Source organism: Leguminivora glycinivorella, chromosome 16, assembly GCF_023078275.1.
Source record: "Leguminivora glycinivorella isolate SPB_JAAS2020 chromosome 16, LegGlyc_1.1, whole genome shotgun sequence".
Taxonomy (NCBI): Eukaryota; Metazoa; Arthropoda; class Insecta; order Lepidoptera; family Tortricidae; genus Leguminivora; species Leguminivora glycinivorella.
In genome coordinates, this window is record NC_062986.1 from 10388187 (window position 1) to 10397862 (window position 9676).

General features: G+C 36.6%; 1 protein-coding gene across 2 annotated transcripts; it reads right to left on the reverse strand.

Moving 5' to 3' along the window:
- Positions 1 to 2618: 2618 nt before the first annotated feature.
- Positions 2619 to 8552, reverse strand: LOC125234711 (putative ribosome-binding factor A, mitochondrial). Of its 2 annotated transcripts, XM_048141072.1 has the most exons (6): positions 8345 to 8552; positions 7986 to 8190; positions 7585 to 7753; positions 6312 to 6451; positions 4588 to 4845; positions 2622 to 3096 (listed from the first exon to the last, which is right to left on the reverse strand). In XM_048141072.1, exons 1-6 carry the CDS (start codon positions 8437 to 8439, stop codon positions 2920 to 2922), a joined length of 1044 nt encoding a protein of 347 aa, XP_047997029.1. In that variant the 5' UTR covers positions 8440 to 8552; the 3' UTR covers positions 2622 to 2919. The 2 variants fall into 2 exon arrangements, with proteins under 2 accessions (XP_047997030.1, XP_047997029.1); XM_048141073.1 differs by lacking the exons at positions 7986 to 8190; positions 8345 to 8552 and adding an exon at positions 7830 to 7899 and having other exon boundaries at positions 2619 to 3096.
- Between the last annotated feature and the right edge of the window lie 1124 nt (positions 8553 to 9676).

The following is a 9676-nucleotide window of genomic DNA, read 5'->3' on the forward strand; positions in this document are numbered from 1 at the left end:
TTGTAATAAAGGTATGCCGTGGCACTTAACCTCGTCCTGCCCAATGTGATTTATAAAGGACATGTTCCAATTTTTGTAAATTATGCCTGGATAGGCAAATATATCTTATTTTTTTTTTTTTTTACCTAAATCGTGATACAAAGGAAAATCTACACTATTTATTCAATATTTGGTTTAAATCTCAATGGCTCTAACCGTATATGGTGGGCAGGACGAGGATATGTAGGGGCACGATTGGACGAACAGTGAACGTGCTAATGTGAAGATTGGCGTACCAATAAGAAGAGAACTATTTTTGAAATAACTACTATAAAGCTAATAGAATAGCGTAGACAATTTGTTTGGATAAGAGATACATGATTTCAGTAATATGTGCATGTCGGCATAGGTAACCGTGCCCATTTTGAAGGAGTCATTATTAGAAGTCCGATAATATTAATTGGGAACGCTCTTTCAACTTATCCACCCACTCTTCCCGTATCGAGCACAATGTGTACATCACTATCACTTCATCACTATCACTATCACTATCATCATCACTACATAGTATAAAACAAAGTCACTTTTTCTGTCCCTATGTCCCTATGTCCCTTTGTATGCTTAAATCTTTGAAACTACGCAACGGATTTTGATGCGGTTTTTTTTAATAGATAGAGTGATTCAAGAGGAAGGTTTATATGTATAATAACATCCATTAAATAGTGGAGAAGTACTGTTATTTTTGAGGTTTCTAATGTGATGTCGTAAATAATTACATGCGGGTAGATTATATTTATTTGTCTACCCCGAACGAAAATATAAATTAATATCGGGTAGTTTTGTGTTGTTTACATCTCCGGTGACATTTTGCTGGGACGTCAGTCTTCCGCGACCACGGCCAGTGCAACCTGGCCGAAACGTTGGGAAAAAAGGTAAAAATAATGTTAATTAATCGCATTCGACCTGTATGTGACTTTAAATATGTGTACAAAGCGCGAGAACTTAGTGTTATCTTGATAAGGGATAGGGATAGCGATAGGGATAGCGATATCACTACATAGTATAAAACAAAGTCGCTTTCTCTGTCCCTATGTCCCTTTGTATGCTTAAATCTTTGAAACTACGCAACGGATTTTGATGCGGTTTTTTTTTAATAGATAGAGTTATTCAAGAGGAAGGTTTATATGTATAATAACATCCATTAAATAGTGGAGAAGTACTGTTATTTTTGAGGTTTCTAATGTGATGTCGTAAATAATTACATGCGGGTAGATTATATTTATTTGTCTACCCCGAACATTTATATAAATTAATATCGGGTAGTTTTGTGTTGTTTACATCTCCGGTGACATTTTGCTGGAACGTCAGTCTTCCGCGACCACGGCCAGTGCAACCTGGCCGAAACGTTGGGAAAAAAGGTAAAAATAATGTTAATTAATCGCTTTCGACCTGTATGTGACTTTAAATATGTGTACAAAGCGCGAGAACTTAGTGTTATCTTGATAAGGGATAGGGATAGCGATAGGGATAGCGATAGCCATAGCGTTAGCGATAGCGATAGCGATAGGGATAGAGATAGGGATACGGATACGGATACGGAAACGGATACGGATACGGATAATATGGGTATCGTTAGAGGGATACGATACGGATAACCGGTCGGCGGTCTCTTACAATCAAAGTGCTCTAAGACGATCGTTGTTTGCTTGCTTGAAGATTACGTTTGCGATAAGTATAAGCAAAATGTAAAAAATTGTAAGGGATAATAGAAAAAAGTACTTTTTACCCACCGATCATATAGTGTCGAAATACGGGCTATGTGGGATGTTTATAAAGGTTTCCCCAGCGTATATAGAATTACCTACGCTGTGGTCGATGTGTAATATTTCTACAATCATTTCAAGCAAAAGTATTATGTGCAATCGAAATAATCGCAGATAAATATACCAGAGAAACCTAAGGATCCAAATGAAAATCTTAATGAATACTTTTATTACGCGGGCGAAGCCGCGGGTAAAAGCTAGTAATTACATATTAATAAAAGATGTTTATCAGAACCGTCTATTGATATATTCATAGACCTTAAATTGACAGTTCTCGATGAAGACGGTACCTAACTAAGTTTAAAATGTGTTTATGGCATCATGGTGAAAGAAATTTGAATAAAAATGCCTCTTTTTCACGCGGTCGGTAATAATAGTAATTTGTTTTACAAGGGGGCAAAGTTGTTGTTTAACCGCACGTACCAATAGTGATACACGAGCAAGCGAAAGATCCCAATATTGAACCACGAGCGTAGCGGGTGGTTCAAAAAGTGGAATTTTGAGCGTTGCGAGGGTTTTAAGGCACGAAGGTTAAACAAACTTTGCATCTGAGTGAAACACAATTTTTTTCACCACACCAACGAAATACTGACTATAAATCAAACTAAGTCAAATCCATCAATTAATTCAATATTTATAATTCAAAATCATCATTTATAGGTAAATCCTACCAGTATCTAAGCTCAAGACATCAAGTTAAAATTTGTATGAAATTACTTTGTACTCTTGTATAAAATGCAATGTTGCTATCTGTTTTCGAATAGCAAAGAGAGCCTTTACCAGTTGGTGTTGTGAAAATCACTGTAATACGCTTGTGGATAGTAGCTAAACTGCCGTACTAACTCCATTATGTGGATTCTCCTCTTCATAGCACTGAACACAATAAGTACAATAACTACTATAATAAAATAGGTAGTTAAGAAACTAACATCACAGACCCTGTTCTGACTGCCGCAAGTCTTTGTAGAAACTATCATTATCATATTCCTCGTGCCGAATAGTATCGTTGACGATCCAATATTATTCTTCGTGAATATTCAGCTCTTAATACTATGTTGTAATAAAAAGTCATGAACTTTTGACTAGCTACTATAATTAAATAATAAAGGGACTAACATCATCGCGGGTCCTGTTCTGACCGCCGCAAGTCTTTGTAGAAGCTATCATCATCATATTCCTCGTACTGTTCGTCGTCGGTCCAATATTCTTCTTCGTGTATATTTCGCTCTCGGTCGTCTAATACTGCGTTCTCGCGTGCGCTGCGCAGCTCTTTGTGAAGTTTGTTTTGTTGAATCTGTAAAGAATAAGGAAATATGAAACCTCATATTAGCTGGGTCCACAGAGTGAGGCACGTCACTATAAGACAAGAAGAAGATATTCTTATCGACAGTAACTCTCTATAATACTCGATCCTCTTTGGTTTCATAGAACAAGAGCGATTCATCGATAAGAAACATCGACTTTAGCCGCATCCTTGCTGACAGCTCATTTTATGGCCCTACCGGCACGATGGTTTTGCGTCTAGGTACTAATAGGCAACGTGCTCGCGCGGCAAACGTGCTATGTAAACGTGCCTCGGCCGAGGCAACACATTTGTTTTCTCGGCCGAGCAACCTGCCTAGGCCCAGGCACGACTACATTGGACATTACACACAAGACATTGACAAATACGACTTGTAGACGTACATCTGGACATACGAAATATATTTCGTCCAAGCTGATACGGACACCTTCGATTTCAATCGGTTAATCATGTACCTACCGGCCTAATAATAAATGGTCCTCATTTATTTACGTTGATTGTACGTCTAACAAACAAGAAGAGCTTATTATTTTTATAGCTTTATATCATTAACTGAGATTTTAAAGAAACGGGATGTAGCAAAGGTCAATTGTAATATATAGCGTAATGAGAATCTTCCATCTCTCAATTCACGAAATGATATTTATTCGATAATGCATTGATTAGGGGATTGTGTGCATTGGGCACCCTCTTTTATGCCCGTATAATCATCAAAGACGGATTAATACAACAATAAAAGTATTATTATACCGTGTAACAAATCGCTGTTTGTCAAAGAATAGGGGTATTGCGTTTAATATATTAAATCATAAAAAACCGGCTAAGCGCGACATTTTAAGCTAGTACCTAGTGGTTCTGTACTTCTGTGGGGTCGATGAGGAGGTCTGCCAAAAAAATATACTATAGCAATGATGCCAGGACAGGTACAGTACAGTGTAAGTTCTCACCTTACCTTTTTATGCACATTTAGGTATGCACAAGAAAAGGTGAATATTGGTCATCATTTAAGCAACGTCAAAAAAAATAGACGGGAATCAATATTTTAAAACTGTGCGTAACTGCCAGGAAGACTGTAATATAATATCCTCTATTACAGGGGAAATCCCAGTGCAAGGGACTTTACACATGAATTGGATAAACGTGCAGTGCACAGTCATCTGGAATTCGCTTCTAAATTCGTTTTTCATCAACCTCGGAGTGAATAGCACTCAATCCCGTTAGCCTGCTTATTTCTAAAACTAAAAATGGTCATTTCTGACTGATCGAAGACGTCCAACCGTAACTCGGGCGTCAGATACCGCGGAGTGACGAAACTGTAAAAGACCCAACTGACGTGACGATATTACATTGCAGCGTAACCACGTTTCAGCGCTCTACCTATCTATTTAACGCTACTATATCCCACCCCCTTCAATCTTCATATTGTCCAATAGCCCCATCCCTCCGCACTTCAAATTTATCGAACCGATAAAACTTTCTTACCTGTCTCTTCAACAGGAACGCGGCTAACTCCTGCTTCTGGTTCCCGCTCTCTTCTTCCACCGGCTTCTCGGCCGGCGTCCTATACGATATCACATTGTTGTCCATGTCCACATTTCTCCACGCGTCTGCACTCTTTTTCCTAGCCGCTAGGAGTCGGCTCATGATCTTCGCGTGGTCTAAACCGTAGACGTTGTTGGTCATCTCTGGTATTATTTCTTCCTCTATTGGTAGCTGGTCTTCTATTTGTTTTATTTTTGCCTAGGAATAATATTGTGGCAATCAATTTTTGTCTTAATGTAAGTACTCTATTACAGTGAGTAAGCTTTCAGAAGGGCGAATTTTAGCGTATCAGACTACAGCTAAATCTTTAAGACAAGTCAGTACGATAAGTACCTACGATTTTACACGAAAGCCGAAAGCCCTTTTTAAATCTCGCAGTCTGTAGTTATTATTTCTTTGATGCAATGGACACAAGTTTTATACAAGTGTAAAAATATGGGATAGGTAGGTACTCTTAACTCGTCAACGAAGTTACCCACTCATATTACATATTTTTACACTTGACTCGCTTGATTGTACCTAAGAATAAAGGCAAACATGAATTTTACTATAAATTAAAAACTGGATAAATAGTTAGATGGTATTTATAATTTATGTACAATACGAATAAAAATAAAGAGGATAAGGTGCATGCCGGTAGCACAAAAGAGTTTGTGAATATTTTATTTAGAGTAAAGCATGAATGGAGTTTCAAATATAACTGATAAGACACAATCAGCACGATTTATTACTCCTCAATAGACAAAGCTCGCCTAATGACCTCTCGGAAATATTTTTAAAGAATTTTCAAAGGAAACTATGTTATCTATGAATGTGGTATGAATTCCTTAATACTCATGAATCGAAGTATTTATGATTCACAATAGGGAACTATTGTAATGAAATAGGCAAATGAGGATTCATCCGCTATATGGACATGAGATAAAAACTGACTCAGTCAGAGTCATTAAGGTTTATGGTGTAGGTAGTGACACTAGTGACGTCATCATTTTGTCTTAACTATTTGGAATGAACTTAGTAAGGAAAATATTAAAGCTGTGACTGTATGTATTGACAGTTTTCTGTTTGTATGTATTTAAAAAAAATCCTAATGACGCTAAAAACAGTCATTAGTGACTTCTCAGGAATAAAGGTACCTTACGAATCTTATGCCGGTTGGCGTTTACAGTAACGCTCCAATAGTAATGCGGAACTATGCGCCGACTGAAATAAGGTACCTTTAATCGTGGAACGACACATTATTGAAATGTATAATAACTATTGATATTTTCTTATGTTATCCATCTCGACCGTTTCACGAAGCATTTGTGCCGTTCTCAAGCAAAAGGTACCTACCTCATTTCTTCTTTATCATATCTTTAGCATAAAGAAGCTCTAACAGGTTACTAGTATGATAATACAAACAAATTTCGTCCTTATGGCAAAGCAAGAATGTGGTACCTTTTACTGGAAAACGTCACATTTTATTAAAACTACAGGAATTAATGTAATGAATAAAAATATGCATGTGTCTAACAGATTAACCAATAAATGAAATGGAGGCTCAAAACATTTACAACTGCATATCAATAGAGGTCTTTTGTTTACTCTATTCATGCCAGCTTTTGTAATCTGTGGCTTCTGTGGTAAACAATTCATTACGTAAAGTATCCTAGAATAAATACCTTCATTTCTGGAGATAATTTAGTATTGAGTGTGAACTCTGTCCTGAGCAGATGGCCTAAGTCTGTAGGTTCATAGTCTTCCCCATAATCCGCGTTGGCGAGCCGCCGGTCCAGGTCCACTATCAGTGCCTCTTGCCGATCTAAATAACATATATTTCTATACCTATAAGTAATTACTTAAATAACCAAGTTTCAAGTATCTGCTAACTGGCGCAGATGCATGGAGGGTAAGTATTTTAATGAAACCGGCCAAGAGCGTGTCGGGCCACGCTCAGTGTAGGTGTAGGGTTCCGTAGTTTTCCGTATTTTTCTCAGAAACTACTGAACCTATCAAGTTCAAAATAATTTTCCTAGAAAGTCTGTATAAAGTTCTACTTTTGTGATTTTTTTCATATTTTTTAAACATATGGTTCAAAAGTTAGAGGGGGGGGACGCACTTTTTTTTCCTTTAGGAGCGATTATTTTCGAAAATATTAATATTTTCAAAAAACGATCTTAGTAAACCCTTATTAATTTTTCAATACTATCCAACAATATATCACACATTGGGGTTGGAATGAAAAAAAATATCAGCCCCACTTTACATGTAGGGGGGGTACCCTAATAAAACATTTTTTTCCATTTTTTATTTTTGCACTTTGTTGGCGTGATTGATATACATATTGGTACCAAATTTCAGCTTTCTAGTGCTAACGGTTACTGAGATTATCCGCGGACGGACGGACGGACGGACGGACAGACAGACATGACGAAACGATAAGGGTTCCTAGTTGACTACGGAACCCTAAAAAATTGTACATGTACAAGCAGGCCTATCTATCTTAAAACATATTTAGAGTAATAATATGAATTTTGCAATATTTTCGTTTGTTTAGTTATTTAATTTTTTAAGCATGTTGTTATTAGTTTTAAATAGGTGACCAATTTAAACCTGAGGAAGTTGATTTGGTCATTTTCAACTCAAGACATAAGGGCGGATTCTAATTACCGTAACTCATTTGTTTGAAGTGGAATTCCAGTTCTAATTCTAATTTATCAGAATTCAAATTCCACTGAAAATAGAAGCGTCGCAGAAATTAGAATATGGACTAGAGAGAATTACCGATTTAGGAGATAGGAACTCAGGATAAAAGATTTAACTTAGAGCACTTAAATCTGAACAATTAATTGGCTTTGCTTTATTTCTCAGATGATCAATGTATACTAGTATTATTGTCTATCCTAATCTGGGCCAAAGATGTCACATACAATTTAAATCAACATATGCTCATACCTTTAATAAAATTGATGTAAGGTACCACACCCATTACCCGCAGACTGGACAGCTCAGCTCTTAAAGGCCCAGCTACCTTGTTCAGCACCTCTTCTGTCTGTACGTCTGTGGAGTTGCCCTTGCATACCCAAAACACATTCACTGTCTGGAAGTCTGGGGTTACCTTTACCTGTTGAAAAATTATATTTCAACATAGTATTCATGACATTAAGATTTGATGACATGACCTAAATATAAATATTTACACTGATTAGCCGAGTCAACACTGACCGCACGCCTCGCGACGCAAAACACCCATTCTCATGCATACATTTGCCTCGCCTGAGCAAATTTACTCAGCAAGATGGCGGCCCTCGGTCAGCTGTTCAAAATAGTTATATATCCTGCAAGAACTTACTTACTTTAGATATTTCAATACCGCGACCAACTACATTCATTGCCAAGGTTCCTGTAGACATTAGGTCAGTAATATTTTTCATGAACATCTTATTCAGCATAGCCATTCGCCGTTCACCACGTTTACCGGGCTCATGCTTGACCTTAGTTAAACTCTTAACACTTGGCATACTATTATTTTTATCATCAAACGTAGCTGGAAAGAAATGCCTGCAAAAAAACATAACCTCTAATAGTTTGTATATAATTATTTATATAGCCATAATAGCTAATCCAAAGTTGTATTATTTAAAGCTATATTTACATATCTTTTCCCTGGATACACTATTGATATTTAGAAAGCAAGACAAGAATAGGAACGTACTTTTTTGCTTTAGGATTGATCATTTTACAAAGTTTAATGCCTTGTTTTTTCACATTAAAAGCGACACAGGAAACATGATAAAATCGTCGTATCATTTTTATCTTACACTAGAACTCAATCATTAAGAAAAGTTGACTTTTTATGTAAATATTTTGAAATTTTTGAAAATGTTACGGTAAAAACATAACCATGTATTTGACAGTTTTGACATTGTAAATAGTGTTGCCTGCCTAGACTTAAAAATCTTAATAATAGCTATTGCAGATGGCGCATATAACCGCTCTCATATATATCATACTACTCTTTGCGCGCAACTTGAAACGCTATTTAAACGGAATTTGCTGTAAATTTTTTACAAAGATGTCACTCTCACTATAATCATTCGATACGCTTGCATTTTGGTCCTGATTTCCTCTTTGCTTTTTAACATGTCTGTATCAAAGACCTTTACAGGGGACAGCTCAATCACATATTTTGCCATACGAAATTGAACCTTATTACTGAAACAGAAAGTCGATCGTATCAGACTAGCGAAAACGGTCCACATGAGAGGGCATTGTTGGGCTGGTGTCCCTCTCGCACGTGTTGCCAGTGTTAATGAGGTTCCCATATTAGTAGTATTTTTATCTGTATATTACCTGACTTTATAACTTCTTATTTTATTTTAATGTTATATTCAAACTAGGGTTTCGATATATTTCAAAAAATTTGAAAATAATTATAATGTAATTATTTTGATGCCAGTAAATCAAAGATTTGTATAATTAAAAAATACTTTCAATTGGGTGTTAGTAGATTTAGTAGTAACTTTGAAAATTGACTGGTATCCCCAATTTATGACAGTGATGACGTCACTGAATAATCATTATTTTTAAAATCGGGACTTAATCGCGTATAACTACATATTAAACTGACCTCCAACGTTTCAAGGACGGCGTTGTCCCCGTGGTCTCGGAGAAGACTGGCTTGAAATGACATCAACACCTTCTGACAGCCGCGCGAGTTTTTCGAACTACCCGCACTTGGTTTTGATTATCAACTTGAACTGTTTGCGCACTAGGGATGTTACATTTCGCCGTTTATTTTGTTATTATATCAATTGTTTTACTCACATCGGTTCCAATGCATAAAAATGTTAGCTACTGTGTCGACATACAACACTGACGATATTTGATTTAACGACTGTCGATATTATTTTCGGCTTACACTTATTAATGACAGGATTCCATGTGGATGAGATCCTAAAACCTTCGTCCCGATTGAAATTGCGATGTTTTTTGATTTCAATGGCTTCACGCACTTTTCTACTGTAGAAATGGCGTTCCGTGGAAA

Coding starts and splice junctions, on each gene's coding strand:
- LOC125234711 (XM_048141072.1), bottom strand. CDS start 8,439: ATGATACGACGATTTTATCATGTTTCCTGTGTCGCTTTTAATGTGAAA. Junction 6,452..7,584: donor TTACATCAATTTTATTAAAG/GTATGAGCATAT, acceptor TATGTTATTTAG/ATCGGCAAGAGGCACTGATA. Junction 4,846..6,311: donor AATTATCTCCAGAAATGAAG/GTATTTATTCTA, acceptor TATTATTCCTAG/GCAAAAATAAAACAAATAGA.